Source organism: Numenius arquata, chromosome 2 (genome assembly GCF_964106895.1).
Source record: "Numenius arquata chromosome 2, bNumArq3.hap1.1, whole genome shotgun sequence".
Lineage (NCBI taxonomy): Eukaryota > Metazoa > Chordata > Aves > Charadriiformes > Scolopacidae > Numenius > Numenius arquata.
This window is the reverse complement of record NC_133577.1, coordinates 78069330-78091286: the sequence shown is the minus strand read 5'-3', so window position 1 is coordinate 78091286 and position 21957 is coordinate 78069330. Positions and strand designations below refer to the sequence as shown.

The 21957-nt window shown below is 53.9% G+C and overlaps 3 protein-coding genes across 3 annotated transcripts; 1 reads left to right on the top strand and 2 right to left on the bottom strand.

Annotated features, from left to right (window-relative positions):
* Positions 1-619: 619 nt before the first annotated feature.
* On the bottom strand, positions 620-2145 carry PHETA2 (PH domain containing endocytic trafficking adaptor 2). Its single transcript, XM_074169011.1, has 2 exons — positions 1979-2145; positions 620-1443 (listed from the first exon to the last, which is right to left on the bottom strand). The coding sequence occupies exon 2, from the start codon at positions 1433-1435 to the stop codon at positions 620-622; it is 816 nt and encodes a 271-aa protein (XP_074025112.1). The 5' UTR covers positions 1436-1443; positions 1979-2145.
* Positions 2146-3759: 1614 nt separating this feature from the next.
* On the top strand, positions 3760-7830 carry NAGA (alpha-N-acetylgalactosaminidase). The gene is made up of 8 exons (XM_074168606.1): positions 3760-3977; positions 4574-4748; positions 4893-5070; positions 5336-5430; positions 6091-6252; positions 6732-6929; positions 7131-7274; positions 7506-7830. Exons 1-8 carry the CDS (start codon positions 3808-3810, stop codon positions 7686-7688), a joined length of 1305 nt encoding a protein of 434 aa, XP_074024707.1. The 5' UTR covers positions 3760-3807; the 3' UTR covers positions 7689-7830.
* Positions 7831-9375: 1545 nt separating this feature from the next.
* Positions 9376-19116, bottom strand: WBP2NL (WBP2 N-terminal like). The gene is made up of 8 exons (XM_074166729.1): positions 19026-19116; positions 16487-16595; positions 15809-15944; positions 14245-14337; positions 13228-13446; positions 12673-12801; positions 12236-12312; positions 9376-11391 (listed from the first exon to the last, which is right to left on the bottom strand). The coding sequence occupies exons 1-8, from the start codon at positions 19082-19084 to the stop codon at positions 11344-11346; spliced, it is 870 nt and encodes a 289-aa protein (XP_074022830.1). The 5' UTR covers positions 19085-19116; the 3' UTR covers positions 9376-11343.
* Positions 19117-21957: the final 2841 nt, after the last annotated feature.

Genomic DNA, 21957 nt, shown 5'->3' with positions numbered 1-21957 from the left:
ACACAAGAGCCCGGTCCTCGTTGCCCTGGCTGCTGGACCAGCCACAGCCATGGTGGCTCACACGTGTACTGTGGCGAGAGAGGCACAAAGCTGGAGGCACCCGCCAGGGCCAGTGGCCCGTTGGAGGCATTTCGTAAGAGCCCAGCCTTATCTGTGGCGAAAGAGCAAAGGCAGAAGGACTTCAGCGCAAGACCACAGACAATAATAAATGCTGACCTGTGCAAACTTCCACACTGAGAAACAAAAGCAAAAAAGAAAGTGGTGAAGAAGAGGCGGGCGATGAAGCACCCAGAGCATACACCACGCCAGGATGGGAAGGGGCTAAGTCTGTTGGGTGAGGTTCATTGCGTACGTGCTGATTTGGGCCCCCTCCACACCTTGTATCACCAGCAGAGGAGAGTTTAAAGGCGGCTCCCCTGGTATTGCACTCTCCAGCTGCATAAAGCCTCATGGAAATGAAATATAAGGTTTGTGGAAGACCTGGGTTCCTCTCACACGCTAGTGAAGCACACACTCACTGCACACTTGGCCACTGGCCAGGGCACGGGGCAAGCAGTGTCCCTCGCATCGCTCTTCCCGCATATGAGACAGGCTACCGGGCATTGGCTCGCACCCCCGGTCACGGGTGTCCCCTCTTCTGCCTCTCCTGCCACTCCCGTCTCAGCACCGCGATCTCCTGCCCGTACCAGCTGTGCAGCTTGGAGAAGCAGGCCGTCTCCAGTGACACTGGGCTCTCCTGCATGGCTGGCGAAAGGCCAGGCACCGGTGACCCCGTGGCGCTGCTGGCAGCCGAGCGCCGGCGTGGAGGGAGGGGTGGGGGTTTCACGTGCCCCCCATCACGGTCAGGGCAGGCAGCCCCTCCGGGGCTGCCACCACCACTACCCCAGGTGGAGTAACCATTCTCCAGGACGGTGGGCTTCTCCTGGAGGGGCAGCAAGGCAGGGTTGGAGAGATGCCTCTTCCTGCTGGAGGAGGAGGATCTCCGCGGAGACTTGTGGCAAGCGGCCAAGGTCTTGGAGGCCTCCTCCAGCTGCTTCTCCAGCTCCCTCACCACCAGCCGCATGTAGTCGAAGCTGGCCCGTGAGAGTGCCTTCACCCAGGCTTCCATGGCAGCCTGCCCATCAGCCACCAGCACGTAAGCCCGGGCACCAGCGTCGTCAAAGCGGATGGCGAAGGCGAACTCCTCAGCGGCCTCACACAGCTCCACAGTGCAGCCCTCCAGCACCACCAGCCCCACAGGCTCCCGGCTCTCCCTCTCCTCGAAGTAGAAGAGGAGATTGCCCTTGAGGACGAACCAGCGGCGCTGGTAGGAGGTGGCGTGGTGGTGGTGCGCATGGTGGTGGTGCCGCTCCACCCGTTTGCGGAGGAAGCCGGCATGGTCGGCGGGCGAGTCGCAGGTGGCGTAGTGGGCCACGCTCCGCTCGTTCAGCTTCATTACCCTGCCTAGGAGCAGAGGAAGAGAGGGGAGAGGTCAGCTTGGGGTGAGGAACATCTCACTTGCCCCAGCAGGAGAGGCCTGATCCTGCCCCGAGCCCATCATAGGGAAAAGCAGCCCCAACTCCAGTAGTGAGCGTTGCAGGACAGCATCTCACCCAGCAAGCACCCCCGCAAATGGCAGGCTGGCTCCTCGCTGCTGCGGAAAGGTGGTCATCACCACAGCCCCACCACTGAAACACCTGGCTCTCCGGGAACGACAACACCGCTGCTTCATTTCTTATTCTACGAGTGACCTACTTTTCTGTTTTTTAATGGGGCACATCAAAGAAATTTGCTTCTGTGCCTGGGAGGCATTCATTTCGCTCTCTCCTCTATTACAGGGCAGGATAAGGAGGGCATTTTCAGACCCAAGGGCTCTGGGACCTCCGTTTGAGCACCCTCTCCCCATCTCCATGCAGGACCACCCATCCCCACCAGCCCTCCAGCAGCAGCACCCCCAGCCCCAGCAGGGTCACCAGCAGCGGGGTGCGAGGTGCCGTACCGGCTGTGCGGGTCAGACCGCAACCCCTTGCCGTCTTCCTTGGGTGGGCTGCTCCCTTGCCGAGGGCCTCTGAAGCTTCACCGTGCCGAGCCCCATCCCTGGTCGGAGGAAAGGTGGCAGAGAGGGAGTGACAAACCAGAACAGCTTGGGACCGGAAGAGCAAAGAGCTGCACTGCTCCCACCCCAAAAAGCCGGGGCCCTTGGTGTGCCAGAGCAGCCAGGGCCAGGCACCGCAGGTGGTGGAAACCAGGGTGGCAACACTGGGGGCACTTGGCAATGACTTCAAAGCCTGAGCCCCATCCCAGCTCAGGCCAGCGCTCTCGTGGGTTTGGTTTTTGGCTCCCGTGGGTTTGTTTTGGTTTTATTACCACAAAAACAAAAGAGCTTTTGTAGAAGCCCGTTGCTGCACCATCAGCCCCGTGGCTGGCGATTTGGCCAGGTGGCAGGTCCTGCAGAAGGACGCAGCGGGCACAGCCTTTGTGCTTCTACGACTGCAAATGGATGTCCAACCGCTAAAACTCTGCACACAGAAATATGCAGAAAACAAACCACAGGCGCCACTCCCCGGGCCAGATCCGGATGGGGGACGTTCCCCACTGCAGAGCAACCTCCAGCATCTCTCCCAGAGCCCTTCTCCCCCATCAGCTCCCCCCATCGGGGCAGGGCTGAGGACAAGGGGCCACGGACCCCAGTTGGAAAATGGACAAAAATCCCATCAGATGCACGGAAACGCTGTTCCCCGGGGGGTGCTTTGCCCTCGGCGCGGCACCTCGAGGAATCTCCAGCCTCACACACTCGGGCTGAGGACAGTCGAGGTGGCCCACGCCAGCCCCGAGGGGAGGGGGCTGTGGGGGTCCCGCGGACTCCGCGGGTGGGTGGGTGTGCAAAGCTGGGCTCCGTGCCTTTGTGTCCCTGTGTGTGTTTGCCGCCTACCAGCGGCCCCCCGCGGCCCCGGACCCCCACCCCGCCGCCGCCGCCCCGTCCGCGCCGCTCCCCGGCCCTCGCCCAGCCCCTCGCCCCGGCGGCGGGACCGCGGGCCCCGTCCCGTCTCGGCCTCACCTCGGGCCCTTCCTGCTCGGCGGCGCTGCCGGCGCGGCGGGGCGGTGCGGGGCAGCCGGGGGCCGGCCGCGGCCGGGCGGGGGAGGGCTCCTGCGGATGGCGGGGCCGTCCCGCCGCGCCGGCAGCACCGCCCCGCCGGCGGCAGCGGCGGCGGGGGGCGGCCGGGGGGGCCACCGAAGGCTGCCCTGAGCTTCTGCCTCCCGCACCTCTTCGCTCCGCCCGACACCCCGTCGGGTACCCCCGAATCCCCCCTCGGGGGGACCGAAAGCCCCCTCCCGCCCCGTGTAACTATGGGGGTGCAGCAGCCGTGGGGTGCATTACCGGCTGGGTGCGACACTGATAGGGTGCAACAGCTGTGGGGTGCAGCAGCCGTGGGGTTCAATGGGGTGCAGTACCGACCGGGTGCCATACTGGTAGGGTACCAGTTATGGGGTGCAGCAGCCGTGGGGTGCAGTGGCAACGGGGTGCCAGGGCTGATAGGGTGCAACAGCGCGAGAGGGGGGTCGATACCGATGGGGTGCCAGGGCTGTGGGGCTCAGCACCGGTACGGTGGAACGGCCCGGGGGGTGCAGCAGCCGGGGGGGGGGCAGATACCGACGGGGTGGTTGGTTGTGGGGCGCAGCGGGGCGGGGAGCGATGCCGCGGAAGGAGCGAGGGAGGGAGGGAGGCGGGGGCGGGCGGTCAGGTGATGCGGGAGGCATCATGTGAGCGGGGCCGGGGCGGGCCGGCGTGGGGAGAGGCGCTGGGTGCCCCGGTGGCGGCGGGGAACGATGGGGGCGGCGGTGCTGAGCAGGCTGGTGCTGGCCTTGGCCTTGGCCTTGGCGCTGCCCTCCGAAGCCCTGGAGAACGGGTTGGCGCTCACCCCCCCCATGGGCTGGCTGGCTTGGGAGAGGTTCCGCTGCAACGTGGACTGCCAGGAGGACCCCCGCAACTGCATCAGGTCAGCGGGACGGGGAGCGGCGCGGCGGGGGGTAGTGCTGTCCCACCCTACCCCACCCCGGGGCTAGGCGACCCCTCCGCCCTGCAAGGACGGCTTGTCCCGTGTGTCCCCTGCCCGAGGGACCCTGCTCAGAAACGCTGGGCTGGTGTCTGGGGTCTGCCCCGGGTGGGTGGACCGGGCGATGCTAGGGTGGGAGAGGGTTGATGATCGGGTCGGGCATCAGACCTGGGGCGGTTCTGGCACCGTCTGTGTCCCTGGGACGAGCCCTTGCAACAGTGGGATCTCGGGGAGCATGGGTGCATGGGAGGCTCAGGTGTCACATAGCTGGGGCTGGAAAGCCCCCGAAGCTGAAGGATGTGGGTGGGCTTTGTGAGGTGTCGGGGAAACCTTTCCTCTCAGTGAAATCAACGAATGGGACATGGACAGAGTTTAAACAGCAGCCTCAGGGACCTTCCAGTACAGCCCAGGCCAGCCCTGCAGTGACAGACCCTCCAGAGCCCTTGTGAGCCCCAAGGTCCTGCTGGCTGCCTGCAGCCAGTGGGGCATGGAGGTCACAGGGACTCAGCCTGCTACATCCCTGTCCCCCTGATCCACAGTGAGACACTGTTCTACGAGATGGCAGACCGCCTGGCGGAGGACGGCTGGAGGGACCTGGGCTACAAGTACATCAACATCGATGACTGCTGGTCAGCCAAGCAGCGGGATGCAACAGGACGGCTGATTCCTGATCCTGAGAGGTTTCCCAGGGGGATTAAGGCTCTGGCTGACTATGTGAGTGCCCACTGGGGATAGTGGGGGGTCTCTGTGTCCCATACCACCATGGTGGGAGGGCTGGGAAGGGATGGAGAAGCTTGGTCCCTGGGAGGCACCTGGGACTCCCCTCGTCCCCTCCTTGCAGCTCTCCTGTCCTTGCAGGTCCATGCCCGGGGCCTGAAGCTGGGCATTTACGGTGACCTGGGCACCCTCACCTGTGGGGGCTACCCGGGCACCACGCTGGACCTCGTGGAGCAGGATGCCCAGACCTTTGCGGAGTGGGGTGTGGACATGCTGAAGCTGGATGGGTGCTACTCGTCAAGAGAAGAGCAGGCGGAGGGTAAAGGCTACCTGGCCGGTGGGCGTTTCTCCCCTTGCTGCTTTGGTCAGGGCAGCTGGCCGTTCGCTGAAGCGCTTGGCCAGCTTCAGTTCTTCTCTTGCATCTCCTTTGCCCAAGAGCTGGGCAATGAGGAGGGAGTTTGGGTGCCCTAGAGCTGGTGTAAGGCAGGAGGCCAGGCTGGCCTGGGATCCCCCTGATGGGGCTGGCTGGAACACAGGCTGCTGCCAGCCGTCTCCTTCACCATTTGTCATCTTCTCTCCCAAAGGCTACCCAGCAATGGCGAGGGCCTTGAACACCACAGGCCGCCCCATCGTCTACTCCTGCAGCTGGCCAGCATATCAGGGGGGGCTCCCCCCAAAGGTGAGGGTTGTCCTGTCTGGTGGCTGTTTCTTATGTTCCCTGTGCCCTGGGAGTTCTTGTTGGAGCTGCAAGAGCTGGGTGCTATGCCCTGCTTATTGCTCTGCCCCTGGTAGGATGGGGCTGCAGGTCCCCAGAGGGCACGTGGCCTCCCTGCCAGGCATCTGGTGACATGTGGGATTCCCAGCATGGCTAGATGATGGGAGTTTGGGGGAAGAAGGCCCTCTCCCACCTCACTCAGCTGATATGGGGTTGATCCCAAAAGTTTATTCTTGAGAGGCAGGTCCTGTCTGGTTTAAGTGTTTGAAAGAGGATGTTCCTCCTAGTTCATGTTTGTTGAGAATTGGGTATGTTTATTTTATTCCATTTCCTCTTTTACCTTCTGAGTAAAGACCAAGCTGCCCTCATTCATGCAGTTGATTGCAGTTCTCCATGACTTCTGTGGTTGTTTTGCCAGATGTCCTATTATACTGGGATGTGCCCAGTCATACTGGGATATGACTCTATCCTCCTTCATGATGTGATGTTCCCTTTCTCCAGTTCCCTCTGCCTTGCAAGCACCTTCTGGACACTGTAGCTCTCAGCAAGTCCAGCTGCCCCTTTTCCCCCAGCTTGCAGACACCCTCCTTTCTCCCTCTTGCCTGACCCTCTGCTCCTCTCCAGGTCAACTATACCATCCTGGCAGAGGTCTGCAACCTGTGGCGTAACTACGATGACATCCAGGACTCCTGGGACAGTGTACTTTCCATCCTGGACTGGTTCTCCGCAAACCAGGACGTGCTGCAGCCAGTGGCTGGCCCTGGTCACTGGAATGACCCGGACATGGTGCGGCTGGGTGCTGGGTGAACTGTTGCTGGCTAGGGATGGGAAGTCTCTGGGGATCCCCTTCTAGGTGCAGGGTGAAGGAAGAGTGACCGGAGCAGGAGCCCTGTTGCTGCAAAAAGGCAAAGCTCATGTTGTCCTTGGATAAGCTGTGGGAAAAGCCTGTGGTTGTAACGAACCCTTCACTGCTCAAATAGACCTGTTGAGTTGTCCAGGCATTCTTGTCCTTCCTTGCACATCCTGAGGATGGATAGTGGTGAAGCAAAGGGTGTTAGCAAGTGCCTTTGAATGTGTGCTGGTGGCCCAGCATCTAGCAGGGGTGGGATCTCCTGGCAGTGGCAGGCTGCTCGAGGGGAAGCAAAAGTACAAGGTTTCCCAGGTGTGCATCCTCCCAGCAAGCTGTAGCATCACCAAAGGTGACAAGCAGACAGGTTTCTAATCCTTTTCTGTCTCTCCCATCTTTTCACCCTCTCCCCTCCCAGCTCATCATTGGAAACTTTGGCCTGAGCTATGAGCAGTCCCGCTCCCAAATGGCCTTGTGGACGGTGATGGCAGCTCCACTCCTCATGTCCACGGACCTCCGCACCATCTCCCCAAGTGCCAAGGAGATCCTGCAGAACCGCCTGATGATCCAGATCAACCAGGACCCCCTGGGAATCCAGGGGCGCAGGATTGTCAAGGTTAGGGGGAAGGCGGGCACATTTTGGGAGAGCAGACAGGAGTAGCACGGGGCGTCACAATAAGGAGGGAGAGGGGAGTGATGCAGAGAAACATGAGGAGAGCTGGCGGCATGCTGGCAAGATCCTGCAGGGTAAGGCCAAAAGTTACGGGCCAGTGCTGGTCCCCGAAGTTCTGCCTCACCCACCCATCCCAACCCCTAGGAGAAATTCCACATCGAGGTGTTCCTGCGCCCGCTGTCCCAGGCTGCCAGCGCTCTCGTCTTCTTCAGCCGGAGGACAGATATGCCCTTCGTCTACACCACCAGCCTGGCCAAGCTTCACTTCCCTGAGGACACCATGTATGAGGTGAGCCCCACGGCACCTGGATCCCCCTTTTCCAGCTTCCCCCTTTGCATTTTGGGGAGGGGGGAGGACTCCCACTCCCTGCCTCCAGGATGAAGGGGCAGCTGCCCGCTGGGTCACCCTCCTGTTGCCCGCTGCTGTGCCCTGTCCTGCCGTGCCATTTCAGTGACAATGGCTGGACCTCAAGATCAAAGGTCTGTGGAAATCCCAGCAGCCACCATCTCTGTCTTCCAGGTACAAGACGTGTACAGCGGGAAGATCATCAGTGGCTTAAAGACAGAAGACAGCTTTTCAGTCGTTATTAACCCCTCGGGGGTGGTGATGTGGTATCTCTGTCCCATGGCGAACCCGGCGCAGCCCTGGCATGTTGTCAGACAGCAAGCCCCTGGCGAGGGTTTCCCCCCGATCCTCCTGTGACAAGGCTCAGCAGATGGGGGTGTGGGTCAGTGCTGGGGTGAGCTCCAAGACCCTGGGGCACGTGGCTCTTTACTGCTCAAGTGCCTTTCGCTGGTGTGCCCAACAGTGCTGGGGAGTGACCGTTCCCTCTGGTACCATCTTGATGATGTCTACTCAGTCTGTGTAAAGCAGGAATTCCTGTTACCCGCCTCCTAAGTGTGTGCAGAGCATAATTCCTTGGTGATGGCAAAGTCCTTTGAGATCCTCCTGTGGAAGATGCCCTGCAAGCAGAGTTCAGCTGCTGTTGGAGTTTGTCAGCTCTGACACCTGAGCACTTCACCACTTTGAGCTGGGTACCACTGGTTGCTGCAGGGGCTGTTTGAACTATACCTATAGAAAGGCTTTGGATGCTTTAGTGTCTTCTAGGGTAGCGACCACCCCTCTGTCCCCCGGCATGTGTGATGGCATTAGCCTCAAGACCTGGTCACCTTCTTTCCTTTGCTATAATCAGCTTGGCTTAGAATAAGGGTCTGTCAATAGGGCTGCACCCTTCCCGTGTACCCTCCTTGGGACTAAGAGCTCCTGCAGGCATCACGGTCCTGCGCAGAGAGGCTTTGCTTGCAGGCCTGACCCTGGAGGCCAGCACTACTCCAGCCCAGCAGCCATGCTGGCATTGCATTAAAGCCCCTCTGGTACCAGTTTCCAGTGGCGCAGAGCAAAAAACCTCCATTGGGCATGGCCAACCTCAGCAACCCCTGCACTAAAAACTGCAGAGCTGTAGTGTGTTGTGCACGAGTGGTGTCAGGAAGATGCCAATACTCAGTGTTTGTCTTTTGAGTTGGAAGATGGTCACAGATGTCTCTGAGCTGTAAGCTGCATCCTGTGTTTGCTCTAGCAGGAAATTCCTGCTAAAAGGGGGCTGAACACTCAGGGTTTCTCAGGGAAAGGCTCCTCCTTCTCCCAAGGGCAGCTACATGCACAGCTCCATCCTGAGGAGGAGCCAACACTCCTGGAGGGAGTGGTGGGACAGACTCTAGAAGCCTCAACTGCTTCATCTTCATACAACGCACATCCTGTGGAGGAGTTTTAGGTGAGATATGGTCTACCTTGACTGCCCCAGAGAGGGGTGCAGCATTTGTGAAGATTGCCTCCTACGATTGCAGCCCAGGGAGACCGATGCAAGATTAAGCCTCAGATGGGGGAAATGCCGCATAAAAAAGGTTCCCCTTTCTATTCAGATGCTGGAGGGTTCCTGGTCATCTGGCCACTCTGGTACCTGCGGGACCAAATGGCTGATTCTGGCCACTTCCAGAAACTTCCTCCGAGTGCAGCAGCAAGATACCAAACGTGATGCTCACAGCGCTAACAGGAAAGGACGGGTGCATCTCATGCCTGTATATAGGAGCTGGCTTTGTTCTTGGGGAGCGACTGAGATAAACTAATTGAAATAAAGAGGAAGCAGGTTACAGGCTGTTGCCTGTTTATTCAGTGTTGTTAGCTATAGCTACTTGGTTAATGTAGGATTACAGGGTTATCACCTTAAAAGAGGAATAACTATGCTAAGAAATAGAACTGGTTTCCTGTCAGAGACTGGACTGATGCAGAGTAGGAAAGGGCTTTCCCGTAGTTACACCATGGTCAACAGGGCAACGCCTTTCCTTGGCACAAAGGGAAACAGATTTTACAGTCCACAGTAAACCTTTTCTTTACCATGTATTTATTTTTCCTTCACTGGAAAAAAAATGGCTAGCAAGGAGTTTCTCTTAAAACTCTGGCAGTAAGTGTACATGGGAGAGGTGCTATGAATACAGTCACAGCGAGTAGCAGGGTGGTGACACAGCCCCTGCTAAATGCAGTGTTGTGCCTGCCCCGAGGACACGAACGTGTGCCGGTTTTGGATATCTGGGCAAGAGCAAAGGCACAAACCAGCCTTCTACCGTCTCCAGGCAGCAAGAGGATGAGCCCTACCTTCTTCTCTCCCCCCCAGTTACTTGATTCCAGATCCAACTTAGCCATACACCACATAGAGAGAAGAACTGGCCTACAGCCAACCCCAGAGAACACCACCAGTGGTTGTTGTTTGTTCCAGCCTTTTGTACAGTAGGCAAGAATGAAGGTCAACACAAAACACACACAACAGTGAACAGGCAGAAAAAGGTATCAACACTCCTGTATTAAAGTGCAATTCAAAAAGTTATAAACATTCATGGTTGATTTTTTTTTTAAATACAGAGTTAATAGAATATCTCTAATTCAGACTTAAAAGGCATTTATAGATATGGAAATTTACTTCCCCCCATGCAGGGCTGCTTTAGGAATTCACACTTGCAAGTCGTGCAAGCCTGACTTATAGGAGAGCCCTGGCAAGCGGGGAAGAAAGAAGGAAAACACTCCTTCCCCTTCACTGTGAAGGTAGGAAGGCCATAGGAAGTAGTACGATCACCCTATATATAAAGGATCACAAAGGTCTCCACCAGACTACCAGAGACTCTCTTCAGAGCGGGTTTAATGGCATTATGTCCTAAGGAAGAAGGAAAGGTGACTGAGCAGCCAGTCTCTGCAGGAGAGCTGAGCCTTAGTAACGTCCACACCTGGCAGTGGTTCGCAGCTGAGGGAGGGCACTGCACCCCTCAGCAACCCAACTCCAGTTTTACAGCGCCCACCCTCCCACACTGCTCAGATATGGGCAAACAGGCCCTGGCTGTAGTGGCCCAAGGAACAGATGGAGGCCAGTTTTCCCCCGTGGAGCGAGCACACAGCACAAGCCTGCTCAGTAGAGGGAGCCAGGGCTGTGGGACCTGTCTCCTGACAAGCCTAGAGCCAGATCATCTTCCTAATGGAACATATTTTGCTCCAAGGCAAGCAGCCTCCTGTGCAGCATTTGACTCCATTAGGCTTGAAGAAGGGCTGCTTGACACAGGATCCTTGCACAGATGTGGGACCTGCTTCTAGGAGAGGAAAAGGAAGACTGATTCGCATGCCTGCCAGGATCAGCGTGCTGCCCTGCAGGCACACCTCTGTTTGCTTTTCTATTCAATGTCTAACAAAGGCAGGGGTGACTGGGGCCCGTCCCCTTCCCTCTTGCGCAGCCAAATGCTTCAGTGTCTCTTAGGATGCACTTCCCAAGTTCGTCACACCATGACTCTTAATCCAGGAGATGAAACATGTTTCCAGCATGATATAGGATTTCCAGAGTCCCAACTCACACTGAGCTGTGCCACAATTTAAGGAAATTTAACACCTTTCTGGGGCACCCAAGAGTCTATGCAAAGAACCTCAGGGCTCTCTATACCTTTCCTCTTGACGGTGCTTCAGAAGTCTAAAGTTTGGCATTCCAAGTAGTTTTACTCCAAGATCCCAGAGCCTTTAGTCCTAGATTAGTGGTGTGGTCTACTGCTGGTTTAAGAAGTCCATCTCTCTCCTTAAGCCAATGGCAGAGCAAAAGGTTAGTGCTTCAACCCCATGAGATAAAGCAAATAAGCAGGAGAGTGCTGTTGTTCCACCTTGTATTGCCACTGACTTTACGTTTAAGGAGGGCGGGTGCTCCCCTGCCCAGCACTACATATATTGTGTATATACCAAGAGACCTAGAGATACGCTAACCCGAGGGGTAATAACAGCCAAGTTGTCTTCAGGGAGAGAGAGAGTGCGGGAGACTGGTTGCAATTTCCTTCTGTTAGTTGTTCTTCTTATCCTCAGGAGGTGTGTAAGGAGGTGGCTGATCCTAGAAGGCGATACAGAAGAGTCAACAACCCTGCTGATTTTGTGACGAACTCTTCCCAGGCATTCCCAGGCTTGGCTTACAAGAAATGACTGTTTCTTCAGTGAGCTACAGGAAGAGCCAGGTGCTGCGTTTGAAGCTGGCATTTCACCAGACCATTCCTCTCTAGGACCAGTTACACTCCAGAATATATGCTACTTCTCGTAATGTTTTCTAGTGAAGGTCCCCTCAAAACCAGGTAACAAATGGTCTATTGCAAACAGACTTAATCTGTTCTAATCCCCATCCTCCCTTCACTTCCAGGGCTTTGTCTCTGTTGATGTTCATAGCTCTGACCCAGCAGACAGCAAGTCCCTGGGCTGAGGACCAGCTTTCCTGCTCCATCGGTGTCCCACCCACCACAGAGCCACACGAGGCAGTGAAAGGCACAGACAGATGGGCTGTCCCATACCAGATGTAGGCTACAGCTCACCTACCGGCTGCCGCTGACTGAACTGGAAGAGCCCTCCCCAGCTCCGTGCAGCCCAGAAAAAAAATTAGAACTAAACCCTCATGCTCTTATCCTTCAGTGGCCACTCTCCCCACCTTCAAGCCCAACAGAAGCAGAGAGCTTCTGTTGTACTGAATGGCTGCTACTGGGTGAACCTTCAGGCCCTCCTGCTTTCCTGACTGGGGATTTAACGAGCCTTCTTCATGGCACTATCATCCACACTTCCCAGAGACATACGTACTTTCTGTGCATGTCCAAAATGACGGCATGCTAGGCTTTGCTAGGAAAGCCAACTGCCGCCTCTGTGAGTGACAGAAGAAGGAGCAGGCACAGGCAGACCATAGGTACAGTACTCACCATGGGCATGTACACGTTGTGTGGGTTGGCTGGGTTGTAATACGCGCTGGAAGCGGCTTCCATGGCCTTACTGCTCCCTAGAAAGGAAGGAGAAGAAGCCATCTTACATGCCTTAGGCAGTGGCACAAGCCCCAGAGCCTTCTCCCAGCCATAGCTCTTTTGAGGAGTCAACAAGTGTCCAAAAAGCAAGCAGCAATTGCAGAAAGCTGGGTTTGAGCTCAGAGAAGTTCAGGAAAGCCACAAGCTGGCTAGAGCTGGCCACAAGCTGTGCAATGCAGGGCTGAGCAGTTCCCCCCACACTATCTCAAATAACAGATCAAGAGGACTTTGAGCTCCTGCAACAACAACTTCCCCACCCCACACTGTGCCCACAACAGCCACCCAAAGCCCAAGCACCCTTTTGCACCCAGACCCTGGAACCCCCCCGTCCCATTTACCTGGCATCCCTGGGCTCACCCAAGCTGGGGGAGCAGAGGGGGCTGAGGGTCCCGCAGGAGATGGCCCGGAGTAGGGGGGAGGAGGTGGCACATACACAGGGTTCATGTTTGGAAGTGGTGGGTAAATACCTGAAAAAGATGACACTGGATTGATGCTTTGGACAGCAGCAGTGGGACAGAGGGAATGAGAGCTCACAGGCCCAGCAGACATTGGCTCTGGACAAGAGTAGTGGTGAGGGAAGCTCTGCGGGCTTGGCAGGGATGCAGACAGCAGGGATTTGACATTTTGCTAATGCCCAGCATGTCAGCCAGCAAACAATTCTCTGCCAAGCAGCAGCACAATTGACAAACCACATTTTCGTCTCCCGTCCAGCTGCAACGAGAAACACACGTGTATGATCAATAGCATATGACAGATTTTTGAAAGGACAAGGATACTTGATGGAAACAAAACTACAATGACCCTTGCAATACCTTTGTGATTTTTTTTTTTTTTTTTTTTAAACAACTAACACCAAACACACCCTGCCAGCCATCATTACACAACTTCCAAACCTGGAGTCTGGGCATATGGATATCCCATGGGCTGTGGAGCTGGTCCGTAGGCACTCATCGGAGGTGGTGCATAAGGATATGGTCCATTTGGTGGTGGAGGAGCAGCGTAGCCCCCCGGAGCCGGTGAATAACCCCCGGGAGCAGGCGGGGCAGGTGCATATCCTCCAGGAACAGGGGTATAGCCATAGCCAGGATTTTGGAGAGGAACGCCACTGGAAGCTAAGGAGCACAAGTTTAGTAAGCCAGATGTCCTTTTGTTACAACTAAACGTATAGAATGCAAGGAAAATAGTCCTGTTCATGCAGCACTATTTCCCTTCATCTAAATTCACTACACAGTCCTGGCATAGTACTGTGCTTGAAAAGCATTAGTCTCCTTACTGCAAGTTCACAGGGTGCTAAAGGAAACTAGCCACAAAAATACTAGCTGTGAGGTACCAGTACTATCATAGAGCTCCCACTGCTGGAAGAAAAGACCATTCTAAAGCAAGAATCAGTAGGGTGGGTTTTCCTTATTTTTAAGTTTTCTTATCAGAAAAAAAAAGTACATTTTAAAATGCACATTTCTCTAAAAAGAAAGCTTTCTTATCAGAAAATGTACATTTCCCCCTCCATTTGAAAGTTTTAAGTAGAAGTTATTTTTTTAAATTTATTTTTCCGCTTTCCAAATGTGCACATATCAACTTCCTCCATCTTAATCCACTATTATAGAACTGACCCAAGGGTAGGTAAGTGAATCAATCTTTCGCTATGACGTATTGTAACTTTATTCCAGGAGGAATAAGGTTCTGTAGAAAAAGGTGGTCCACCCTAAAAGCACAAACCCCAGAATACTCCTTTGCACAAAGCACTAAGGTGAAATAAAGAAAAAGGATTGGAAGGGAAAACAAAACTTCCCCTGGAAAAAGAAAAAATACATTGCTGTGGAAGAGCGTATAGGGTACCCTTCTTCCCATGCACTATTCTCTAACTAGCTCAGCCAACCATGGGGGAACTGCAGGCTCTGAAGATCCCTTACCACTAGAGGCAGCTTTGAACATCAGCTGTCCAAACTCAATGGCTCCTCCGCTGTTGAAAGTCAGTTTAAATGTCCCCTGCCCTTCCCAGCCACCTAGGAGAGAGAGAATTATAATTGAAACAGACTACTAACCTCCTCAGTAGCAGACAAGACAGCAAAACAGGTAATACTCCAATTATTTTTTTCCTTCCTTATTTCGAAACTATTTTGCATCCTATTGCCAGGGGGAAAGAATCATGGCGTTGCTACCAGATGTCCCCCAAAATAGGATCTCAAGAAGATCAGGAATTTATTTCTTTACCCTTTAAAAGTTGATCCCCATTACAATTATGTGGAAGCAGCCTACTCTACATAGTAGGTTGTTTTGTTCTTTCCTGAAATGTTTAATAGAACCTAATAATGAACACAGTGTAAAGTAAGAACACTTAATTCACAGAGGATTTTAATTGAAAGCCCTCAAATGAAGTTTTATTGCTGACCTCAGTAGACTATGGATCAGGATCTGCAACTCAAGCTAGGATTTAAATCAGATGCAACATTTTTAATCTCTTTGACCCACAGAAGCTCAGACAGATTATCAACGCTTAGGTATAACAGCAATTTTTCAGAAAAAATTCAAGTAGGCAAGGTAAGTAAGAGCGCTTTGTTTTGTAGGGGCTTTTTTGGTGGGTGCTTTGATTTTTTTTAGAAAAAAAGATGTTATTTAAGTAAAAGATTTCATAAAATAAGATTTATCTTCCCCATCTAACAATGAAGTTAGTAAAAGCAGAGTTAGTTTCTTGGCAACAATGTAGAAATAAAGTATAGAAATATAACAAAACAATTCACCATGGATAAAGTCACCCCCTTGGAGATTCATCTCTTTAAAACCACTGTCTTTGTATGATTTCAGCCCCATAAAGTGGGCTGATCCACAATCCCCAAAGGACCCAGTCACTTTAAAACATCGTTATGCACAGAAAGCAAAAGCATAAGCTCTCCAGATGCCATCAAAATGCACATAAACTAATTCCAGGGCTGAAGAGGGAAGAAATTTGAACCAGAAGCTTTGGTTTTAATCCCTGTTTATCTTCGGCACTTCCCTATGTTTGGTCATGACAGTTTCATCATCAAATTGGGAACATACAGTAGCATCTGAGATGCAGGCAAATGTACCCAAGTCGGTAAGTGGCCACTGACCTCCAGAAAACAAAAGTGCTTGCTAGTTCTGTCTATCAATACCAATGGCCAGTGACTTGGTCACTCACACACCCTTCCAGGACAAAGACAAGGGAAAAACAGCCCACGGGGAAACCAGGTAAACATGACATAGACAGCAAGACAGAAGTTACAGGATTAAATAAACCTTATCCTGTGAAAGTCAGTTACTAGATTTGGGGCAGAAAGTAACACAGCAGCAGTGCCTTAAAGTTCAGAAGACACAAGTTCCTCAGTGTGGATGTGCTATACTGCCACAGCTACTCTGTCCATCTTTTCTATGCCCATAAGCCATCTATCTGATGTTCAGCAGAAAAGGACTTGTGACACCTGGGAAAAGCTCAGTCCACAAAGCATAGGCACGTACCTCCTGCCTCGGCCTGAATCTGTCCTTTGATGTAATTGGCAGAGAAAACAGGCTGCTCGATCGAGCATCCTTTCACCAAATAAAATGGCATCATGAAAGACAGCATAGGATCCTTGCCCTTCGACACAAAGATCATCTGCAAGACAGGAGGGAACGCCTCTGAATTACTCGAATTAGGTATATAAAGAGCAGTCACAGCTATAGTGGTAACAGCATCCAAAAAGAGGGTAACAACTCCTAGTATCAGTATGCATTGTGTTATTTCACAGCTTAACATTGCAGGATCCCAAACAGATTTTATGGCACATGGCTCGCTCACCTGAAACACGTATGTTGCAAAATAATACACCACTTAAAACACACATGCACATTTACTGAGTCTTGTTGTTCTGGTTTTTAAGGATAAGCTATGACAGTTTTCAAAGAAAGTAGTATTGACTGAGACATTATATGAAATATATTCTTTAGACAGGGCCTTCCAGGACCGCACATGCCTTTGTAGGGAATTGGGATTGTGACACAGACACGAACTATCCTATTTTTACCTTCCCTTCTCCTACTTAGTAGTCTCAGTGGTTCTTCCCATAACAAAAATCACTTCCATCACTAAATAGGTTTCTGGCCTAAAGTCTACAAGATCCCTTGACAAAGCAGAAGCCCTGCTGGCATCAGGCTTACCCTGTAAGGGGTGAGATACAACATCCCCTTCTTGGTGCCTTTGAAGACTTCAGGCTTGCCCATCACGTCACTGAAGGAGAGCTCCACATCTTTACACTGTTTGAGAACACTAAAGGAAGAAATCAGACAAGTTGGAGAGAGAAACTCAGGAACAGCTCTGACACACACACCCCCATCACACAGGAAGAGGGGTAGCACACCAGAAACTCTGAATATTATCCCAACAGAGTCAGTTCTGATGTGGGCCCTGTTGTTTTTACTTTGAAAGGAGATGGATGATTTACGCAGAGTGGAAGAATTCATCCTCTCACCTGTGACAACCTCTGCTCCTGCTCCACAAAGGTAAACTTTAAATGACAGCTTCTCTTTGTTTCCAAAACCATCAGGCTGAGGAATTCCCCTCTCCACATGAGAAGAGCCTCAGCCCAAAGGTCAGGGCACAGGAAGGGTGGAGATGCCTGAAACCACCCCCTTGAAGCTAAGGTATCATCTCAGAGCAAGCCTCTCTCTCCCAGTCCTTGCCCCAGTCCAGGACTGGCCACAGCACAGGAAGACAGCACTGCTGTAACACTGCATCCACTGCGCAAACTGAGGAAGTTCCTTCAACTAATACCCTCACTGCTGACCCTGCTTCACATGATTTAAGTAAATGTTTGTAATGAACAGCACCATGCTAAGGAACAAAACCAGGAGCCAGTAATGTGAGCAATAAGTTTATTATTGTTGGATATCTAGGGGAACATTAGCAAAGTTTGCTAATGACACAAAGTCAGATGAGGACTGTGAACACTGCAGGGTCAGGGATACGGAGGTGCATGAAAAATTACATGTATTTTCAGGCAAAATGAAAGAGTCAACTTGGGAAAGCATGTCCCTGACTCTCCAGGGCAGATCCTAAATATACTACCTAATCAGAAAATTTGTAGAATAAACAAAAGAGCCTTAGGGGTGACAAGCTTACAGCATGTTACAGTGGCAGAATCCAAGGCATTTTATGGTTCAAGAGCATCTAAAAAGAAAACACAAAGCCCTAACCCAAGTCTGGAGCGATCATATCTGAAGTCATCTTATGTATTCTGATCAGCTTATGGGTAGAAGCCAGATCAAGTCAGGACTTAGGAAACTGAAAAATTACCAGGGGAAGGGAGGAATCAGCAGGGCCACCCTATGGGAAAACAACCAAAAGCCCTGTAGTTTCAGGTCGTGTGCTTTTTAGGGAAGAGAAAAACATCACAGTATAGATGTATCTGAAAATGCACCTATTCAAGGATAAAGACATTAAAAAGTCTAGCTTTAATGAGAAAAAAACCAACCTGACCAAGAAATTCTACTGGGACATTACTTCATCCTCGAGCTCGATGCAGATTCTCAGACTGGCTGTAAGGGACAGACTGATGAGGCAGCAGAGCTCTTTCCATTTCCAAGATGCAAAGGGGAAACACTTCTTCTAAGTGAAATAAAACCAACTCCTCAACAGCTTGGATCTTACCAGAACACTTCCTCAACCATCTCCTGTAGCAGCGTTTCACGTCACTTTGCCTTGCTGGGAAGAATTTCTACACGGTCACTTTAATGTTTACTCCTTCCCAGCTACTCACACAAGCAAATAACACGCAGCCACCACCACCGGGCGTAATTAGGCTGCTGAACTGGTCTGCACCCGCATGCCCATCCAGGGCTGTCACGGGAGGGCTGTGCACCCCACAGAGCACCCAGTTGTGACTAAGCAGCACCTTGAAGAATGGCTTAAGGTCAGCGATAGAGCAATCACCTTTAGAGCAGCAAACGCTCTACCTGTCAAAGGACTCTTCTGACTGAAATATTAGTCAGTTACTAACTCAACATTATTGCAGCATATTTTTGGAAAGTAATTTTTCCTACTGTTTACCAGGCCCAAAACAACTCGACGACCGTTTACTGGGCCTCTGGTTCTGGGGATTTCCCTAGGCAAGGTCGGGAGCACCCAAACACAGTCAAGGAGAAGCCGGGGCCTGCGGAGCTGGTCTGACAATCCCCACTCGGGGCGAGGCCAAGGGCCGAGCAGCTGGTTGTGATGCCAGGAAGAGAGATGCTCCTCCCGCCCCGAGGAGGGGACCTGCTCTGCTCAGGCCTCACCTCTAACGAAAAGCTCTCCTTACTTTGAATTCAAGTGATTAAGACTCCTACCTTAAATGGTCTCTGCCTATCCGACATCACTAATTGCATGGCGTTAAAAAAAAAAAAAAAAAAAAAGCCAATTCCTTGTCTTTTACAGGTGATGGCCGCTCGCTCTTCTCCCGCCGCAGCGGCACGAAGGACCGCCGGAGCTTCAGCAATGAAGAGAGGGCAGGTGTCAGCTCCAGCCAGGCCCGCTCCCCACCGCCTGCCCCAGCCCGTCCCCACCGGGCCGCCGGGGAACTCTTTAATAACACAGGCCCCGGCCAGGCCGCCCCCGCAGCGGGGCGGAGCTCCCTCCCACCGCCGGGCCCCGCCGGCCCCCGGCCCTGCTGCGAGGACCGGGGGTGAGGAGAAACCACCCACCCACCCCAGCCCCCGGTACCTCTCGCCGTTGGGGATGACGACACCACCCTCCTGCGAGTGGTTCCTGTTCAGCGCCATCTTGCCCCGTCCCCCCCGCTGGCCCCACCCCTGACCCTGTGACGTCACCCCGAGACACCCCGGTCACGCCCCGCCCCCGGTCACGCCCCGCCCCCCCGGTCACGCCCCGCCCCCGGTCACGCCCCGCCCCGGTCACGCCCCGCCCCCCCCGGTCACGCCCCGCCCCCCCCGGTCACGCCCCGCCCCCCGGTCACGCCCCGCCCCCGGTCACGCCCCGCCCCCCCGGTCACGCCCCGCCCCCCCGGTCACGCCCCGCCCCCCGGTCACGCCCCGCCCCCGTCAGTGACGCCTGGCCGGCAGGCGGCGCGCGCGCGGCGGAAACGAGGCGGCGGCAGTTGTCAGGCGAGTCTGGTTTAATGGCTGCCGGCGGAGGGGACGTTACAGCTGCAGCCGGACGCACCGCCCGGCCCGCTCCGGGCACTGCGTTTTCTCCGCCGCGGGTGTCTGGTCTGCCCAAGGCCCGCCGGGGAGGGCCGTGGTCCGGCTCCTCCTCTCCCGGCCTGGCGGCGGCGACCGGCCCCCACCTGGGCCCGAGGCGGCCGCGGAAGGCGCTTTCCCGACCGCCTCCCGCCGCCCCCGGTCCGATGTGTGGCTGAAGCGCGGTTTTTGCCGCCCTCCCTTCGCGTAACCCTGGCAGCGCCGCCGGGAAAAGTGGTGGCAAGGCAGCCTGTCCCCCGCGCCGCCTGCTCAGGGACCGCCGTGAACCGTAGTGAACTTCTCACAACTAATCACAAACACTAGTGCCTATGCGTCAGGCTGCTCGCTCTTCGTTGCTCTCCCTGCTGACAAGCACGGCCACACCTGCCGTGGGCTTCGTACATGAATGGAATTTGTCCACTGTTAAAAAAAAAACAACAAACTAACCCCGACCTTAGGGATTTACCATGCGACCATGTGTTGCAAAAACTTTCTGGTCAATGGCTTATGGGGTGAAGAGTTTCTGAGTCCCTGAATGCACTGAGGGGGGACCTCCGGTGTAACGTTTACCCCTCTGTGATATCCTTCAAGTGATACCCGGGGGGAACAGCTGACTGGCCGTGGTCGTCTTGGGACTCGGCTGGTAGCACATGAGAGCTAGGATCCGTTCAGGCTTTTCCCAGCTTATCCATCGGCAGAGAATTTTTCCCAACAGTACCTCCTGCTGTTGCGCCTCATGGGAAATGTTTGATGATTTGCCATTTGTAGACTTTCTGGTAGGTCTGCAGCTACCGGTAGGATATTTGCATGAGCAGATGGCAGTGAGGAATACCTGAGCTTGCTTTTCTCAGCGAGCTTTTATGGATCCTTTAGAAGTCGTCCATGATCTGACAGGTACTTACAGAGCAGAGCTTAAAAACCACTTTGTTACAAACAAACAAACAAAAATTCTTAAACATAAGAGGGCAAAACACACAGCTTTGTCCTTGTGGTCCACATTAGAGGAAAAGGAAAATCTCTTCTGTTGCATGGGGCCTGCTTTGCTTTCATTAAGCAGGGCCGCGTTGGCTCTCTGCATTAACCCTTGTTTGGGCCCAAAAGTCATAGAAATGATCATACTGCAGCCCAGGGTGACGCAGCCCAGTGGCAAGAGAGTTCCTCTAGATCAGTCGCATGGCTGCCAAAGAGCTGTGTGAGAAAGCAAGTGCAGGGAACACCTCCAAATGCCCCCACTAAAGATGACGGAGCGTGGCTTCATGCTTCAGTGCAGTGAAGAAGAGGAGCCCTGGGGGAATCTTTCCTATTGCACTGGGTTGAAAACATTACGTAGGAGCAGCCACAGCAGAGTAGTCTGAGAAGACGCTTCTGGCAGCTGGTGATGCTGGAGACACCTCCACGCCTGGCCAGCTGGTGGAGACAAGCTGGGAGGAGGCTTTGACCCCGTGTTGGGCTGTGGATGGCAGGATGGGTGGCAGTGTAGCGGGGATGGTTTCTGCACGGTCCATGGTATGGCTGCTGGCACCGGTGAAAAGGCTTTTGTTCTCTGTGGGGCCGAGGAGGCCTGGTGCAGGTGGGAAGGTGGGTGCAAGGCTATACGCACACTCTGCACACAGGAACACCAGGAGCCATGAACGTGGGTGGTAAAAGGACTGTGAAGGACCAGTGTGGCCCTCATGTCCTAGCGGTGCTGAGAATGGGTGACGTGTGCGGACAGGGGGAAGCAGAAGTGAGGAGACCTTTGCTTTGTAGTGACAGCACCAGAGAAAGCCACAAGATGGACATATGCTCTTGGCTTTGATAAGGCTTGGAGCACCCTCTTCCCAGCCCTTGTCCCCGTACAGCTCTGTCAATCGACCTCAGTCCTGGCTTGAGTCGTCCCCTGCTACTCCCTCACTGGGACCTCTTCCTCCCTCCCACACCAGCTTTTCCAAGCCCCCCATCTCAAACCCACTGCTCCTCCCCTTACTTGCACTGCTGCCATCCCATGCCATGGCATTCTGCACGTGCATTTTAAGTGCAACCAGCTATTGTTCTGGAACTGACAACCCCTGCCATCCATGTGACAGGCAGAGACTGACAAAATCAGGACATCTGTCATTTTCTCCCCTTCTACCTTCCGCCCAACCAGCCTCGACACGAGCATATAGTCTTCGGTAAAGCTCTGCCTCTTTCTGCTCCTGGGTCTTTACCTTCCTTCCCTGTCCCCTCCAGGGAAGGTAAATGTCAGCTTCTGAACCCAACAGAAAAGCACATTGAGGAAGAGGAAGTGTGAGAGCTGGGACAGGGAGAGGGAGGAAACAGCCTGGAGAAGAGGAAGATCAAGTACTCGGGGAAATGAAGGAGAGACAGAATGGGTCGAGAGCAAAGAAAGTAGGATAGGACAAGGAAGGAAGGAAGCAAGCAAACAAGCTATGGAGGACTGAAAGGGAATAAGGACAAAAGCACAGGAGAGGAGG